The 19,234-nt window shown below is 43.7% G+C and overlaps 1 protein-coding gene across 2 annotated transcripts in view; it reads left to right on the forward strand.

The window, feature by feature from the left end:
* Positions 1-19,234, forward strand: part of KCP (kielin cysteine rich BMP regulator) — a 97,970-nt gene that overhangs the window by 16,068 nt on the left and 62,668 nt on the right. For both annotated transcript variants that reach the window (XM_075208537.1, XM_075208538.1), the window contains exons 5-8: positions 12,156-12,339; positions 13,214-13,290; positions 16,019-16,115; positions 17,368-17,435. In XM_075208537.1, the coding sequence (XP_075064638.1) occupies positions 12,156-12,339; positions 13,214-13,290; positions 16,019-16,115; positions 17,368-17,435 (426 nt within the window). The remainder of the gene's footprint in view (positions 1-12,155; positions 12,340-13,213; positions 13,291-16,018; positions 16,116-17,367; positions 17,436-19,234) is intronic.

Below are 19,234 nucleotides of genomic sequence, written 5' to 3' on the forward strand. Positions count from 1 at the left end.
CCGTGTCCTGTTCAGTCCAGTGGTGCTGTGTCCTGTGCTCTGTGCTTCTAAGGGCATAGTTATTTCCCCATTATTCCCAAGTTTTTAAAAAATAAAAAAAAAGTAAAAAAAAATTAAAAATTAAAAATTAAAAAAAAAAATATATAATTATAACAAAATTTGCAAAACCAATCCAGCAGTATAAGTCCATTGGTACTGCAATATTACAAAGTTCACACATTCTGCAGTATCAGTCCAGTGGTGCTGTGTCCTGTGCTCTGTCCTGCTGAGTTCCGTAGTGCTGCTGGGTCCTGTGCCGTGTCCTGTTTAGTCCAGTGGTGCTGTGTCCTGTGCTCTGTGCTTCTAAGGGCATAGTTATTTCCCCATTATTCCCAAGTTTTTAAAAAATAAAAAAAAAGTAAAAAAAAATAAAAAATTTAAAAAAAAAATATATATATATAATTATAACCAAATTTGCAAAACCAATCCAGCAGTATAAGTCCATTGGTACTGCAATATTACCAAGTTCACACATTCTGCAATATCTTGTGCTACATATAATGGAGACCAAAAATTTGGAGGATAAAGTAGGGAAAGATCAAGACCCACTTCCTCCTAATGCTGAAGCTGCTGCCACTAGTCATGACATAGACGATAAAATGCCATCAACGTCGTCTTCCAAGCCCGATGCCCAATCTCGTAGTACCGGGCATGTAAAATCCAAAAAGCCCAAGTTAAGAAAAAGTAGCAAAAAGAGAAACTTAAAATCATCTGAGGAGAAACGTAAAGTTGCCAATATGTCATTTACGACACGGAGTGGCAAGGGCCCTGGCCCGTGTTCATGACTAGTGGTTCAGCTTCACCCACGGATCTTAGCCCTCCTCCTCCTCCCCCCCCCTACAAAAAATTGAAGAGAGTTATGCTGTCAGCAACAAAACAGCAAACAACTCTGCCTTCTAAAGAGAAATTATCACAAATCCACAAGGCGAGTCCAAGGATGTTGGTGGTTGTCAAGCCTGACCTTCCCATCACTGTACGGGAAGAGGTGGCTCGGGAGGAAGCTATTGATGATGTAGCTGGCGCTGTGGAGGAACTTGATGATGAGGATGGTGATGTGGTTATTGTAAATGAGGCACCAGGGGGGGAAACAGCTGATGTCCATGGGATGAAAAAGCCCATCGTCATGCCTGGTCAGAAGACCAAAAAATGTACCTCTTCGGTCTGGAGTTATTTTTATCCAAATCCAGACAACCAATGTATGGCCATATGTAGCTTATGTAAAGCTCAAATAAGCAGGGGTAAGGATCTTGCCCACCTAGGAACATCCTCCCTTATACGTCACCTGAATAACCTTCATAGTTCAGTGGTTAGTTCAGGAACTGGGGCTAGGACCCTCATCGGTACAGGGACACCTAAATCCCGTGGTCCAGTTGGATACACACCAGCAACACCCTCCTCGTCAACTTCCTCCACAATCTCCATCAGATTCAGTCCTGCAGCCCAAGTCAGCAGCCAGACTGAGTCCTCCTCAATACGGGATTCATCCGAGGAATCCTGCAGCGGTACGCCTACTACTGCCACTGCTGCTGTTGCTGCTGTTAGTCGGTCATCTTCCCAGAGGGGAAGTCGTAAGACCGCTAAGTCTTTCACAAAACAATTGACCGTCCAACAGTCGTTTGCCATGACCACAAAATACGATAGTAGTCACCCTATTGCAAAGAGTATAACTGCGGCTGTAACTGCAATGTTGGTGTTAGACGTGCGCCCGGTGTCCGCCATCAGTGGAGTTGGATTTAGAGGGTTGATGGAGGTATTGTGTCCCCAGTACCAAATCCCGTCGAGATTCCACTTCACTAGGCAGGCGATACCAAAAATGTACAGAGAAGTACGATCAAGTGTCCTCAGTGCTCTAAAAAATGCGGTTGTACCCACTGTCCACTTAACCACGGACATGTGGACAAGTGGTTCTGGGCAAACGAAGGACTATATGACTGTGACAGCCCACTGGGTAGATGCATCCCCTTCCGCAGCAACAGCAACAGCTGCATCAGTAGCAGCAACTACAAAATGGCTGCTTGTGCAAAGGCAGGCAACATTGTGTATTACAGGCTTTAATAAGAGGCACAACGCTGACAACATATTAGAGAAAATGAGGGAAATTATCTCCCAGTGGCTTACCCCACTTAGACTCTCATGGGGATTTGTGGTGTCAGACAATGCCAGTAACATTGTGCGGGCATTAAATATGGGCAATTTCCAGCACGTCCCATGTTTTGCCCACACCATTAATTTGGTGGTGCAGCATTACCTCAAGAGTGGCAGGGGTGTGCAGGAGATGCTTGCGGTGGCCCGCAAAATTGCTGGACACTTTCGGCATTCAGCCAGTGCCTACCGCAGACTAGAGGCACATCAAAAAAGCATGAACCTGCCCTGCCATCACCTCAAACAAGAGGTTGTGACGCGCTGGAACTCCACCCTCTATATGCTGCAGAGGATGGAGGAGCAGCAAAAGGCCATTCAGGCCTACACAGCCACCTACGACATAGGCAAAGGAGTGGGGATGCGCCTCAGTCAAGCGCAGTGGAGACTGATTTCCGTGTTGTGCAAGGTTCTGCAGCCATTTGAACTTGCCACACGAGAAGTCAGTTCCGACACTGCCAGCTTGAGTCAGGTCATTCCCCTGATCAGGCTGTTGCAGAAGCAGCTGGAGAAAGTGAGGGAGGAGCTGGTAAGCCATTGCGATTACACCAAGCATGTAGCTCTTGTGGATGTAGCCCTTCGTACGCTTTGCCAGGATCCGAGGGTGGTCACTCTTTTAAAGTCAGAGGAATACATTCTGGCCACCGTGCTCGATCCTCGGTTTAAAGCGTATGTTGTGTCTCTGTTTCCGTCGGACACAAGTCTACAGCGGTGCAAAGACCTGCTGGTCAGGAGATTGTCCTCTGAAGAGGACCGTGACATGCCAACAGCTCCACCCTCATTTTCTTCCACATCTATGGCTGCGAGGAAAAAGCTCAGTTTTCCCAAAAGAGGCACTGGCGGGGATGCTGATAACATCTGGTCCGGACTGAAGGACCTGCCAACCATTGCAGACATGTCTACTCTCGCTGCATTGGATGCTGTCACAATAGAAAAAATTGTGGATGATTACTTTGCTGACACCATCCAAGTAGACATGTCAGACAGTCCATATTGTTACTGGCAGGAAAAAAAGGCAGTTTGGAAGCCCCTGTACAAACTGGCTCTATTTTACCTGAGTTGTCCCCCCTCCAGTGTGTACTCGGAAAGAGTTTTTAGTGCAGCGGGGAACCTGGTCAGTGAGCGGCGAAGGAGGTTGCTTCCTCATAACGTTGAAAAAATGATGTTTATAAAAATGAATAATCAATTCCTCAATGAAGTACAGCACTGCCCTCCAGATACTACAGAGGGACCTGTGGTTGTGGAGTCCAGCGGGGACGAATTGATAATGTGTGATGAGGAGGAAGTACACACTGTAGGGGGAGAGGAATCAGAGGTTGAGGATGAGGACGACATCTTTCCTCAGTAGAGCCTGTTTAGTCTGTACAGGGAGAGATGAATAGCTTTTTTGGTGTGGGGGCCCAAACAAACCAATCATTTCAGCCAAAGTTGTTTGGTAGGCCCTGTCGCTGAAATGATTGGTTTGTTAAAGTGTGCATGTCCTATTTCAACAACATAAGGGTGGGTGTGAGGGCCCAAGGACAATTCCATCTTGGAACTTTTTTTTTTGCATTATATGACCAATCAACAGTCGTTTGCCATGTTCAAAAAGTAAAACCAAATTTAAACAAATTCAAGAAATTAAACCAAAAGTAAAATGCCCTGTCATAATTTAAAACAAGAGGTATTGACGTGCTCTAAAACTACTGTATTGTTGTTTATATTTTATAAACACTACACTTGAAAGCTTGAGTCTTTCAATAAAAAAGTAACTGTCCATTGCACGAATATTTGCAACAGGGACAATTTTAGGGTTAAGAAAGTCAACTAATAACACTTCGACGCTGTCTGTCTTTATAAACACTACACTTGGAAGTTGGAGGAGGTATTGTGGCCCCGGCACCAAATTTACTACCGGGGCCACTCCACTGTGCAGTCCATATTTAGGTGTATCAGATATTAAACAACGGTGACAGTTGATGCCCAATTTTTTAATTATATTGTGGCCTCGGTACCAAATTGTGTACCGGGGCCACCACACTACGCAGTCCATACCCTTTTTTGGTGGAATTCTGACCCGTGGAGGGTTTTTTAATTATATTGTGGCCTCGGTACCAAATTGTGTACCGGGGCCACCACACTACGCAGTCAAGATAGATAGATGCGTATCATAGATAAAGTACATTCAGTGGTGTGGGGCAAATTGAAAAATATTTAAAATGCACTGACATTATCAAAAACAAGAGGTTGTCACACGCTAAAACTCCAACATGTATATGATGGAGAGGATGGAGGAGCAGCCGTATGTGCAGTGTAATGCAGACCTGTTGAAGGTTTTTTATATATTTTATTGTGGTGCCCAGTGCCCACTCCTCTACGCAGTCCAGATACATTTATTGGTGCGAATCATAAAAGTTCAGGGTTTTCTTATTATATATATTGTGGTGACCCACTCCTCTACGCAGTCCAGGTACATTTATTGGTGCGAATCATACAAGTTGATGGTTTTCTTATTATATATATTGTGGTGACCCACTCCTCTACGCAGTCCAGATACATTTATTGGTGCGAATCATAAAAGTTCAGGGTTTTTAATATATATTGTGGTGACCCACTCCTCTACGCAGTCCAGGGACATTTATTGGTGCGAATCATACAAGTTGATGGTTTTCTTATTATATATATTGTGGTGACCCACTCCTCTACGCAGTCCAGATACATTTATTGGTGCGAATCATAAAAGTTCAGGGTTTTTAATATATATTGTGGTGACCCACTCCTCTACGCAGTCCAGGTACATTTATTGGTGCGAATCATACAAATTCAGGGTTTTTAATATATATTGTGGTGACCCACTCCTCTACGCAGTCCAGGTACATTTATTGGTGCGAATCATACAAGTTGATGGTTTTCTTATTATATATATTGTGGTTACCCACTCCTCTACGCAGTCCAGGTACATTTATTGGTGCGAATCATACAAGTTGATGGTTTTCTTATTATATATATTGTGGTGACCCACTCCTCTACGCAGTCCAGATACATTTATTGGTGCGAATCATAAAAGTTCAGGGTTTTTAATATATATTGTGGTGACCCACTCCTCTACGCAGTCCAGGTACATTTATTGGTGCGAATCATACAAGTTCAGGGTTTTTAATATATATTGTGGTGACCCACTCCTCTACGCAGTCCAGGTACATTTATTGGTGCGAATCATACAAGTTCAGGGTTTTTAATATATATTGTGGTGACCCACTCCTCTACGCAGTCCAGGTACATTTATTGGTGCGAATCATACAAGTTGATGGTTTTCTTATTATATATATTGTGGTGACCCACTCCTCTACGCAGTCCAGAAAGATACCTCGTTGCAACGTTTTGGACTAATAACTATATTGTGAGGTGTTCAGAATACACTGTAAATTAGTGGAAATGCTTGTTATTGAATGTTATTGAGGTTACTAATAGCATAGGAGTGAAAATAAGCCCAAAAACTTGATTTTTAAACTTTTTATGTTTTTTCCAAAAAAAATCAGAATCCAAAACCTTAAATCCGAACCGAGACCTTTCGTCAAGTGTTTTGCGAGACAAATCCGAACCCCAAAAATAATGAAAATCCGGATCCAAAACACAAAACACGAGACCTCAAAAGTCGCCGGTGCACATCCCTAATTTGCACTGGGCAAAAGGTCACCAAAAATCTGTGCACTCGCAGCCTATAGTAGCCAGGTAGTTTTTGTTAGGTCTATCTGGGTCATGTGACTATTATATTCCAGTGGAGAATGGTGGAATGCATTCTTATTTATGCATCAATCAGAAGGCTTTGTTCCCTAAATTAGCTGAAGCAGAGTAGTCCATACTGGAGCTGGATTCTTGGATTTTCATGTGAACATATTTGTTTTGATATTTTTTCCATCAAGGGTTCAGAATTTAAAACAATGTTTCAGAATAATTACTGTGAGTTCAAAAAGCTTGTTAAAACATATACTACTAATTGTTCCTGTAGTGTTAAGAATAATTCCTATGGTGAGTTTCCACATTGCTGGTTTCAGACACACTGTTCTAAGTATTTTTTGGAATCAACTCTACTCGCACATTAAATGTGTTTTACAAGTATTCCATTGGGAATTCAAAGCAAAGCAGAACTGAAGATATATTTTCTTGAGCTCAGGACAAAGCATGTTATACTTACACTGAGTCACTTCATGTCAGAATATCCAAAAGCCCTGAACTGATAAGAGTTCTCCCTGAGGTCTGGTTTAACTGCATTGGATATTTGTTCTTTCCCATGCTTAACATTCCCACTGCCAGATAAATTAAATGTATTACAATAGAACTAATGGCTCAATGCAATGTGATCCTTTAAAGCAAATAGAGTTGATCCAAAGAAAAAAAAGTTAAAAGAGTTACCAGTGGTATTATTTTGTGGTGCTGTACAACTGCATCATGGGGAGTTTTCTATGTCACCTTGCTCAGGGCCATCTTAACAACATCATGGGCCCCCGGGCAAAGCAGTGCACTGGGGCTCACATATGCACTGGGGCTCATATATATATATATATATATATATATATATATCATACTTGCCAACATTTGTTTTTCTTCTTCCGGGAGATGCCGGCTGGGACGTGGGCATGCAGGGGGCGGGGCGCCGAAATCGCGTCATTTTGCGCGTTTAAACCAAATTCTGCCCACTTCACTAGGAAGTGGGCAGATCAGGGAGATTGCCACACTCTCCCGGGAGTCCGGGAGACTCTCGCGAAATTTTTTATGGAAGGATTTAAGTAGACGGGGAGCATGTAGGTCAATGGTTCTTACCCATGAGCGCTCCTCAGGGCCGTAACCCTTCCAATCCACCAAGAACTGTATGGCACCTTGAACTTTACGAGAATCTAGGATAGTTTTAATCTCGTATTCAACTTGATCCCGATCCACAGCAGGAGGAGGAGTTCTGGATGAGGTGGAGAATCTGTTGGTTACCATCGGTTTTAACAAGGAGACATGGAAGACATTGGGTATGCGTAAGGAGGGAGGCAGACTCAATCTAAAGGCTATGGGATTAATAATCTCAGATATAGCAAATGGGCCAATAAACTTGGGAGCAAATTTTTTACTGGGAACCTTTAAACGAATGTTCTGGGTGGATAGCCATACCCTGTCACCAACTGCAAAACTTGGAGTCATTCTTCTCCTTTAATCGTAGAATTTTTTGGAACGAGTAGTTGCTTGTTTTAAGTTTGTCTTGGTTTGTTCCCAAATATCAGAGAAGTTACGAACCAGAGAGTCCACTGCTGGAACTTCAGAAGATGAGACTTGAGAGAAGGTGGGTAGTCTAGGATGGCAGCCATACAGAACAAAAAAGGGGGAGTTAGAGATGGCCTCATGAAAATGGTTGTTATGGGCGAACTCGGCCCACGCGAGAGGGTCCACCCAGTTGTCTTGGTTACTAGAGATAAATATTCTTAGAAACTTCTCTAATTCTTGGTTGGTTCTCTCAGTAGCCCCATTGGACTGGGGATGATATGCGGAAGAGAAGTCAAGCTTAATCCCGGATTTATTGCAAAAAGACCGCCAAAATTTTGATATGAATTGTGATCCCCTATCGGAGACAATATGTTGAGGACAGCCATGGAGGCGAAATATTTCTTTAATAAAAATATCGGCTAAGGAGGAGGAGGAAGAAGGAAGGCCTTTGAGAGCAATAAAGTGGGCTGTTTTAGAGAAGCGATCCGTGACCACAAGCACTACAGTACAGGATTTGGAAGGGGGAAGGTCCGTGATAAAATCCATGGAGATCTGTGACCAAGGGTAATCAGGAATGGGTAATGGGAGCAAGCATCCATAAGGCTTCTTCCTAGAGGTCTTGTGTTGAGCACATTTGGAACAAGCAGCAACAAATCTCTTCACATCCTCCAGCAAGGAAGGCCACCAGTAGCTTCGGGACAATAAGTCCCAGGTCTTGCGAATGCCGGCATGCCCAGAGAAGAGTGAGTGATGAGCCCAGTGAAGGAGCCGGGTGCGTAGATGTGGCAAGATGAATGTTTTGCCTGGAGGACAACCCTTTTTCAGGTGTGTAGCTGCCAATACTTGACATGGATTTACAATGAATTTCTTATCTTCCGAGGATTCCATGTCAGCTGGATCAAAAGAGCGAGATAAGGCGTCTGCCTTCGTGTTCTTAGATCCTGAGTGAAAAGTGATGTTGAAATCAAAGCGTGAGAAGAATAAGGACCACCTTGCTTGTCGAGGGTTTAGACATCGAGCAGTGCGTAAGTAAAGCAAATTCTTATGGTCGGTATATATGGTGATAGGGAATTGCGCTCCTTCTAGTAAATGTCTCCATTCGGAGAGAGCCAATTTGATGGCCAGGAGCTCTTTGTCGCCAATCCCATAATTCCTCTCAGCAGGTAAAAAGCGACGGGAAAAGAATCCGCAGGGATGAAGTTTTCCAGAAGGACCTCGCTGTGATAGTACGGCTCCTGTGCCAACAGAAGAGGCATCTACCTCCAGGACAAAGGGACGAGAACAATCTGGCTGTTGAAGAATGGGTGCAGATGAAAAGAGAGACTTTAATAATATAAATGCTTGGATAGCCTCAGAGGACCAAATACCAGCATCAGCAGATTTGCGGGTCAATGCTGTGATGGGAGCCACGAGAGAGGAGTACCCCTTGATAAATTGACGATAATAGTTGGAGAATCCTAGGAAGCGTTGAGTGGCTTTAAGGCCCGAAGGTTGGGGCCAGTCAAGTATGGCTTTCAATTTTGTGGGATCCATCTGTAGACTGGTGCCCGAAATAATATATCCCAGGAAGGGAATTTGTCTCTGCTCGAAGGTGCATTTCTCCAATTTGCAAAATAACTGATTTTTTCAGATACGAGAGAGGACATCCAATACATGAGTACGATGAGATGCTAGATCTTGAGAAAAGATGAGAATGTCGTCCAAGTAGATGACTACAGATTGGTACAAGAGGTCTTGAAACAGCTCATTCATAAAGCTCTGAAATATGGCTGGGGCATTGCATAGCCCGAAAGGCATGACCAGATATTCAAAGTGGCCGTCTCGGGTGTTAAACGCCGTCTTCCATTCATCCCCCTCCTTAATAAGGTTATACGCTCCTCTGAGGTCAAGTTTAGAAAAGATGGTGGCACCCTTGATCCGGTCAAATAATTCATAAATCAGTGGCAGTGGATACCGATTTTTAACGGTAATGGCATTCAGGCCTCTGTAATCAATGCAAGGGCGGAGGCCCCCATCTTTCTTTTTTACGAAGAAGAAACCAGCCCTAGATGGGGAGGCAGACTTGCGGATGAAGCCCCTGTTTAGATTTTCTTGGATGTACTCCTCCATAGCCTTAGATTCCGGGAGGGAAAGGGGGTAAACACGGCCCCTGGGAATGGGTTTACCAGGTATCAGATCAATGCCACAGTCCCAGATTCTGTGAGGGGGAAGTCTAGTGGCCTCTTGTTGACAAAAAACATCAGAGAAGGTTTGGTATGGCTCAGGCAGGAGAGTCACAGGAAATACTTGGGTACGTCTGGGACTATTCGGAGGAACCACTCTCTGTAGGCAGCGAGAGAAGCAGGACTGTCCCCAGGACAATATGTGACCAGATTTCCAGTCCAAGGAGGGAGAGTGGACACGAAGCCAAGGAAGTCCTAGGATGACTGGGTTGGTAGATCTCTGTATTACTAGAAAAGAAATCTTCTCCCGATGAAGTGCTCCTATCTGAAGTAGAAGAGGAATAGTGCGTACCAGGATGGACACCTCAGGGATTCTTCCCCCATCAATGGCCATCAGAGAGATGGGTTGTTCCAAGGCTTGTGTATGAATAGCGAATTGTTTAACTACTGTGGCAGAAATGAAATTTCCTGCGGCTCCGGAATCTAGAAGTGCCGACTGCTGGAAGGTCTTTTGTCCTAACTGAAGGGAAATGGGAATAGACAAGCAATCATTACTATTGGGAACTGACTGACACTGAGAAAAGAGGCCCAACGACACAGCTCCAGAACTCGTTAGGCCCTGTCGTTTCCCGAGCGTTTGGGACAAGAACTCAGAAGATGGCCACTCTCTCCACAATATAAACACAACTTGTTCCGAAATCTCCTCTCCCTCTCTTCGGCTGATAGGCGGGTCCTCCCAAGTTGCATGGGCTCTTCAGGGGGAAGAACAGGGGTTTGGAAGTTGGGGGCCAAGCGAATCATGCTACGCCGCAACTGTTCCTTCTCGGAATTACGTTCCTTGAAACGCAAATCAACTTTGACACAGAGGGAGATAATGTTGTCCAAAGACGTAGGGAGTTCCTGGGATACCAACTCGTCTTTGATTCGGTCTGAAAGGGCCTGCCAGAATGTAGCTACTAGAGCCTCATCGTTCCAGCGAAGTTCAGAGGCCATGGTTCTGAAGTGGACCGCATACTGCCCCACAGACTGGTTTCCCTGGCGGAGACGTAGTAAGCCGGAAGCGGCATTGGACACCCTTCCTGGCTCATCAAATATTTTCTTGAAGGTGGACAAGAAGAGGTTGAAGTTATGTAGAATGGGGATGTCCCTCTCCCATAAGGGGGAAGCCCATGCTAAAGCTTGACCGGACAATAACGAAATCACATAGGCCACTTTCGTTTTTCCGGAGGGGAAGTTCCCAGGTAGAAGCTCGAATTGTATGGAGCATTGATTTAAAAATCCTCTGCAATTTTTAGGGTCTCCATCGAACTTAGGTGGGTTAGGTAACCGTAGCTGTGAGGAAGAAGCTGCTGCTGCGGCCTGAGGTAGAGGGGCCACTGCCGGCCCAGGTGATCCACCAGCCACTAGGGTGTTCTGGACAACATCCAAGCGAGTGGATAGACTATTGAGGAATTTTAAGAGTTGCTTTTGGTTAGCTTCTTGCTTATCCATCCTTCCTACTAAATGCTCCAACAGATCTTTAGCTGTGGTATCCATGGTCAGAGCAAACTGTAACAGATTCTGGATACTATATTACTAATCTTGATTAGCGCTGGCTTACCTGAGGTGCGGAGTCTAACGATCTCCCCGGTGTTCACCAAGAACCGCCGCAAGGCGGGGTGGGCTTCGCTGCCAGGAGTCGCAGGTCACGGGCCCCAGGTTCGCCTCAAGATGTAGTACAGCGGAGTGAAGCGGTGGTAGCGGAGTCAACAAGCCGGTTCGGTACACAGGAATGGAGTCAGGCAGAATCAGAAGGCAACTCGGAGTCAACAAGCCAGGTTCGGTACACGGGTCACAAGAATAGGAGAATGGTCAGCAAGCCAGTCGGTACACAGGGATAGGAGAGCCAGGGAAGTCAAACAGGCAGAGATCAGCACACAGGAGACACTGGAAACAGGAAGACACTGCAATCCACGAAGAGCCAGGAACAGGTAAGTGTTGCTCTGACACTCAGCGAGTGTCAGAGTGAGGTTTTTATACTGAAGGGGATTCAAAATCCCCGCCTCTAGGGTTGTGGTCATGTGACCGCCTCCGGGTGCGGTCACATGGTCCTGAATGCGGAAGTGCGGCTGGACGGAGCGGCGGGGATCAGGTAAGTCCGTGACAGTAACTTGTCAGAGTTAAAACATTAATTCTATCTGCTTATGGCTTTGATAACAGAAAGATCTTAGCTAAGTTGTTATACTTTTTTACTTACTTAGCCACAAGGTGATGATGTAGAGTTTGTCATTAAAGGTTTTGTCCTTGCTCCGAGCTGCGCTCGCAGTGAATGTCGGGCATGATGACGTCATCATGCCCGATAATCACTGCGAGCGCAGCACGGAAGAGGGGACCAGGGAGGGAGCCAGATCGTCACCGACCTGAGCGGTCGGGTGACCGCAAAAGGTAAGTTTTTTTTTTACAGGATATTTTATTTTGAGAGTCCTGCCTGGGCCCCCCTTTCCCGCTGGGCCCCCGGGCACCTGCCCATCGTGCCCAGTCGGAAAGACTGCCCTGACCTTGCTGTATGTTGGGATCTGAGCGTATAACCTGAGAAATTTATGCCCACAGAATGCTGATTTGCAGACCAGGGTGAAAGCTTTGGAGAGCTGCGAATGTCGTCGACCCTCATGTTTATGGGAAGGAAAAGAGTATCAGGACAGTGAGACCTGGAAGAAAGACACATGTAACATCTGTGTTTGTGTGGGTGGCTCAGTAAGATGCTCACTGCGCAAGGACTGGCCTCAGTGTCTGGGTGAGTTAAATGTCCTGTGCACACTTTGTTTTTTATATCAAATTGCTCTGCAAAGTTCAGTGTCTGCTAAAGCTGGTGTATTGTAGAATACCACAGGTAAATGTGGGGGTGGACTATACAGTCCTTCTGCTCAGTAGAAATGCTAGGTTACAAGACCAGTGTCCGATTTAGCCATACACGTGACTGGGATTGGGAGACGACTGCACACACAGACCTATAGCAGTAGTCTATGGTCGTCTTCCAACGGCATTTGCTCACAGGGGCTTGCATGCAGCTGCTAGGCCATACAAACACTTTCTATTAAGGTCCCGCCGTACAGTTTATGTGCTTACATTAATGCCAGTGGAAGTTCGGAACTCTTCAGCTATGGAATCAGCAGAGCTATGGTGACATTTACGCACTATGCGCCTTAGCAGTCGTTGACACTGCTCTGTGATTTTACGTGGTCTTCCGCTTCATGGCTGAGTTACTGTTGTTCCTAAGCGCTTCCACCTTCTAATAATATCACTTACAGTTGACCGTGGAATATCCAGCAGGGATGACATTTCACAAATCATCTTATTACAAGGGTGGCACAGTATTACGCTAGAAGTCACTGAGATCTTCAGAACAACCCATTTTGTCTTACAAACAATTGCAAATGGAGACTGCATGGCTAGGTGCTTGATTTCATACACCTCTGGCAATGGGTATGATTGAAACACCTCAACTCAATAATTAATAGGTGTGGCCAAATACTTTTGTCCATATAGTGTGTGTGTGTGTATATATGTGTGTGTAGGTTTATATAAGTATATGTTAAATGGTAGGTGTACTCGTCTCATTTGGATTTCTGACTTGCACTTATCAGAAAATATGTGATTTCCGTCCACAGCTTGCACTTACGAAGGGAGGGTTTACAACAACAAGGAAACCTTCTCTGTGGGTTCCTGCACATCGTGTTCCTGCCAGGTGAGTAACATTTCCATATTCTTCCACTGCTTCTCCACAATTATAACATGAAGCTTTATATACATGGCTGGAGAAATGCTTCTGGCCATGTCAACTAAAAAAATATCCTAAAAAATATGCATCACATAACTTACACTTTGTCATAGCCAACGTTGGCACTTAAAAAATAACAGCACCAGCAGGTCACACGGTGATGTCACAACGAACAGTGTGCTGTTTTTCCTAATTATTTGCATTGTCTGCTGATAGAGATTTTATCCAGGCCCGAATAAATATTTATTTGCAGTACTCCATCTTTATACCCAGGCCCAGCACTACCATTTGTCAAGGCCACTAAGGAGTAGGGGTTCCCAAGATGGTTGGCATTTTGGAGTGTTCACTGGCCCTGTTTATACCACCCCTTTTATCATGGCACCCTTGCTTACCAGGCACATTCTCTAAACAAATGTGCATTAATATGTATGTTACCCAGTTTACAGTGCCACCCTCACTATAATACCAGTTGTAGCCTGTGCTTTAAGCTGGCATTATAAATATATTATATATTATAGTTTGCAAGGCTTTTTGTAAGGCAGGCATGTGAAGCTCAAATGAAACTGAAGAGTGAGGGAATATAATGCATAAAAGTCAGTGGGAGCTACACACGTTGTAGTGTTATTTAAAGGGTTAAGAATCTCACTTAGTTTAAAATTTATGTTGGTATTTGTTTTGTGTGTGTAGATTTGTTTTCAACCACACTTTTGGAAGGTAACTGATTTATATTTGTTTAAACTTGCCACATTCTGGAGTGCTGCCCTAAGGATTTGCAGTTCAGTGCAACCCTTCTCAGCTGAGAGAAAATAATATATAGCAGTACAACTGACTTCTCTTCGCAAAATAAACTGATTGCCATATTTTATGAGGGCAAACAGTATTTATAAAGTATATTAAAACCCACTTCTTGACAGATGCTAAATGTAAGTGTCTATATTTGTTTTTTAACTGCTAGCAACTATTTTTATTGTGGGAAGTAAGGTAGACAGTCATGCTTCAGCACATTTTTTTTCACTAGTACATCTGTTTTCTATTTTACTTTTTTTGTTATTTGAGGTTACGTCAGGGCTGATATCTATTACTGTCTGCTGCAATTACATGCCTATTTGTCTTTTTGTGAACATTCAACTCTAAGTTAAGAATAGTTGCAATTAATTATTATCTTATGGCAAGTATGTATTGCCAACTTAACCCATGCATAGGGCACAAGAGGTTATAGGCTTACAAGTGAACTGTAATTGTAATGCAATATATTTGTCCTTTGTACATTTGATGACTTATATTGACGAATCCTAGAGGTAGTATCATTAATTTGTAATGTGCCACAGTTCTTCATAGTGCCAGACAGTGGGGAAAACAGGCCTTAATAAGATAAAACAGGACATACAAGGTAGATAATATAAATACAGACATGAAAAGAAAGGGGAGGGAGCAGGGCCGTAACTAGGGCTGTGCGACAGGGGCGACTGCCCAGGGCGCAACGCTGAAGGGGGGCGCAATTTAGGAATATTTTAGGTTCATTTGGTTAAAATTGAGTCTTTCTCGCCCAGGGCGCTAGAATTCTAAGTTACGGCTCTGGGAGGGAGGGACCTACTCCTGAGAGAGCTTACATTATAAGTGGAAGAAGTCACAGCTGAAACAAGAGGAATGAGTGTGACTCATTGAGTTTGGGACAGTTGTGAAGATGCATCAGTGTGAGTGGTATAATAGGGAGTAGCGTAAGCTGTAATAAAGAGATGGGGTTTCAGAGAGCGTTTAAAGATTTGAAGATATAGAGAGAGTCTGATCGTGTATGGTAGGGAATTCCAGTACGTGAGAAGTCTTGTAGGTGGGAGTGAGAGGTGGTTACCAGTAACGAGTAGAGGTGCAGGTCAAAGGTAGATTTAGAGGGCAAGAGGGAGAGTATTATGAGATGAGATTTAAGATGTATGAAGGCGTGGCTTTGTAGGTAAGAGTGATAAATTTGAATTGGATTCTGGAGGACATGGGAAACTAGTGTGGAGATTTGCAAAGTGGTGCGGCAGATGTGGAGTGGTGAGAAATCAGTCTTGCTGCAGTATTTAAGATGGATTGACGTAATTGATAGGTGGGTAAGGGGAATGGCAGATAGGAGGTGGTTACACTAGTATAACCTATATCCTTTATGATTGTATGTATAGCGGTTCATATGCCAGTAGTTGTGATAAGCATTTCAGAATCTGTTACTGTTGACTGCTGGTTCAGTGTAGATTACTAATTAATTAAGGAAAGTAAAGCAATACAAATGAGTAACCTTGCACCTTTGTAAAACCATGTTGCATTGGAGGGGGAGGTAAATTTAAAATGTGAAGGCAGATTTATAGTTGGGGTAGGGCATGTTCTAGATCAACTTTAAATTTCAGTGTAAGCATACAGCTATGAAGTATTTGTGTGCTACATGAAAAAAACAGCCAGTATTTATCTTATGTGCAATATAATAAGCTAATTTGTACCCCTTGCATTGTAACATGGTTTTGTCCAGGAGAAAACTTGCTTTCCTTAATGAATCCGGCCCAATAAGTTTAAATAAGTACCTATCATTTTTATCTCTATAGTTAGGACTTTTATTGGCTGAAGATAGTTCTTGTCACATGAGTGTTCTGTGTTTCTGCTCCATATAAGTGCACATATGTGACAGCTAGAAGTATAGTATACAGTGAATAGGTTTCTCTTTCAGAACGGGGAGGTGACCTGCATCCAAAAGACTTGCCCACCAGTGGCCTGTAGTGACCCAGTGACGCCACCCAGTGAGTGTTGCCCCCGCTGTGTAGCAGGTGAGTGTCCTGAGCACAGAGTTACTGATTAATTGACATCATTTTTAAAAAATCCAGCAAGAACCTGTGAATGTCTTATGCAAGGCAGAGAAATGCTGTGGTTGCTGCTAACAGCAGCTTTTTTTTTAAGAGACATAAACTATTGTAGAAGTCACTCCTGACTTCCAGAATAAACATCTCTCTCTTCACATCTAGAAAAAGGATGGATACCAGTGTACCTTCATGACTTGTCAGATACTCTGTCACTTCTGTAGCATTCATTTTTATTATGTGTTTATCAGCAGGGGAATTGACTCTATATAGAGACACTAACGGGGTCAGATTTCACAATAATCCCCTTTGTTTATCTAGTTGGCAGGAGTGTGTTTTACAGAATACTTTACTGTCAGCATTGAGTTCTTCTCCAAGAGAGAAATAGTCACAACATAAATGATAACAATACTAAATTATTTTTATCTGGGGAAGAGATATATGTCATAGCAAAAACTGTTCAAAACAAAAAAGTTAAAATAAGTCATCTGTATAGATTTAACTTAGCACTAAAATAGCATGTTGGCCATAAGAACTTTTTGTTATATAGAGGTGCTATTGGCACCACTATCTTAATTATTTGGACAGAATACTCACATTACTACTATATGATCATGTTTGAGCCTGCTCCATCCATTAATAAACTCTCAGCCTGTGGGCTCCCACTTAGCTCAAATCCCATCTTCACATCATGACATGCCCCTGTACCACAAATATTCCTTACACAGTCACATGAGTGGCCCTGTTCCTGCCTTACACACAATTAGCATGCTCATCTCCTGAAATACTCTGTGGTGCTGTGAGCATTTAGAAGATCTCATTGGCTAGAGGATTTTCTATGCATGTCAGCTTCAAAACTAGGACCATCTTCTAGATTCTCCCATTAACATCTCTTATCCTTCATCACATGCCAGAGTTTTCAGTTGTTGGGGAAGGATATGGTTAGTAAAATGTATACATTAGGTGGTAGTGCACCTTTAAGACATTAGGGGACTCTGGGAGAAGATCACATCAGTTACTATGCTGTGTTTGTGTGTGTTTAGCACTTACACTAGGACTACAGAGAAAAAGGCAGCAGCACTAGCCAATAAACCTAAGCTTGGGTGCCGAATCACATGTAGTATTGAATGAACACATGCAGGACTTTTCAAAAGATATACATACAATTGTATGCATATATAATCTGATTTCACCTAGATGTACTTTCTGACTTTTAATAAAGGCTGTTCTGATGGTCACCTGGAGGGAGACACTTGGAGGAAAGATCCATGTATAAGTTGTACCTGTCAGGTAAAGTGAAGAAAAGTTGTATTTGTTACATTTTGTATTGTTTTTATACTAGTTTTTTTGGGCAGCATTTTGCATTCTGTAGATTTAGTAAACATTGAGTAGAAATTAAGTATATTATTGCATACTTGACTACATTTGAGATCTCCCCTCCAGGAGGGGGAAGTCTCACTGCCGTGTCCTGGGGGCGTGGCTAGACGAATCATGCCATTAGGCCCCGTTCCTATTACACTGCTTTTGGCCTATAGCAGCAGGGAGCAGTGCCAGGGTGACGCGTTTCGGTATGAAGCGTGACACTAAGGCCCATCCACTTCACTAAGGAAATGGCAGGATTGTTGGAGGTTGCTCATACTTGCCAACTCTCCCGGAATTTCCGGGAGACTCCCGAAATCTGGGTCAGACTCCCGCAATTCTCCCGATTCCCGACCGGCTGTGGAAAAGTAAATGGAGGGGGCGGGGCTTATTAGCATCATGGACGCGTCATTGTGGCCCCTACCCCTAGTTTTATTGGTCAAAAAGGGTTGTGACAGCTTTTGGGGCGGGGCCAACGGCACAATTCTTCGAGCCCTGTCCCCCACACTCACCTGCCCCCCGGACCTCCCGGGACACAAGCTGCCAATGTTGGCAACTATGAGGTTGCCCTGCTCTCCTGGGAGTCCGGGAGAACTCCCAGAATTTCGTGAGTCTCCCGGACATTCCGGGAGAGTAGGCAGATATGTATTATTGTTAATTAAAATAATATTAAAAAATGATTACTAATAACTTGCAAGTCGGTTAGTAAAAAGAGGATCATGGTGACCCACCTTTAATAACATTTAGACCTTTAGGGGGGTATTCAATTGTTGCTCCGGGCACCGCCGGAACGAGCGCGTTAAAACTATTACCGTTTATACGGTAATATTGCGCGTAATTACCGTTCATACGGTAATTTACTCGCTCAATTTCAGCTCGCTGCTCAGGGAGCTGCGATCTGAAATTGAGCGAGTAATTACCGTATAAACGGTAATAGTTTTAACGCGCTCGTTCCGGCGGCGCCCGGAGCAACAATTGAATACCCCCCTTAGTTTGGTTCCTGATCAGTACAATAAGAACCTCAGTGCTAAGCTCATATATTATTTTTAAGTGATTGAAGTGGGATGTCTGTCAGACAAGCTAAAGCCACAGGCAATAAATAATATATTTTAAGTTGCATAAAGAAGAGAAACAGAATGTCAAAGTATCTCCTATGAGGGGAGGGATCTGACCAAAAAATCTAATTCTAAATCAGTGAAACCCAAGGTGCCATTTCCTGGGGTAGATGATAGTGTCTAACAGCTGAGAAATCACATAAGTCTGAGGTTTTGGTACAACTGGCCTTAGCCAGTTTTATTAAGCAGAAAAATAAAGAAAGACTTCAAAACCAACACCTGGCCTGTCTGGCACTAACTAAACACAAGTCGTTCCTGGCTGTCAAACTATAAAAGAAAACATTAGAAGTTCTAGCAGGTATGGTTTACTCACAACAACATATCAGGCTTTCTCTTATAGAGACTCTGTAGTCCCTTCTCCCAGGCTGAGTAGCCAGGATGTCTAGGCTTGACCCTTTTCAACACACTTACACAGGTACAAGTGCTAATCAGCCTATCCTCAGACTGGAGGCCCAAAAGAACTGAAATGTGGCCTAATGGATGGAGTCTGCCCTCACTCTCCATTCATATCCCAAGGAACCCTTTTCCAGCTTTTACCAAAGGCCAACAGCCCTTAGCAGGCCTTTAAACACAAAAAATTCCCCTGGGGTCACCTGCCCAAAAACACTATTCCAG

The sequence above is a fragment of the Mixophyes fleayi genome, chromosome 4 (assembly GCF_038048845.1).
Source record: "Mixophyes fleayi isolate aMixFle1 chromosome 4, aMixFle1.hap1, whole genome shotgun sequence".
Lineage (NCBI taxonomy): Eukaryota > Metazoa > Chordata > Amphibia > Anura > Limnodynastidae > Mixophyes > Mixophyes fleayi.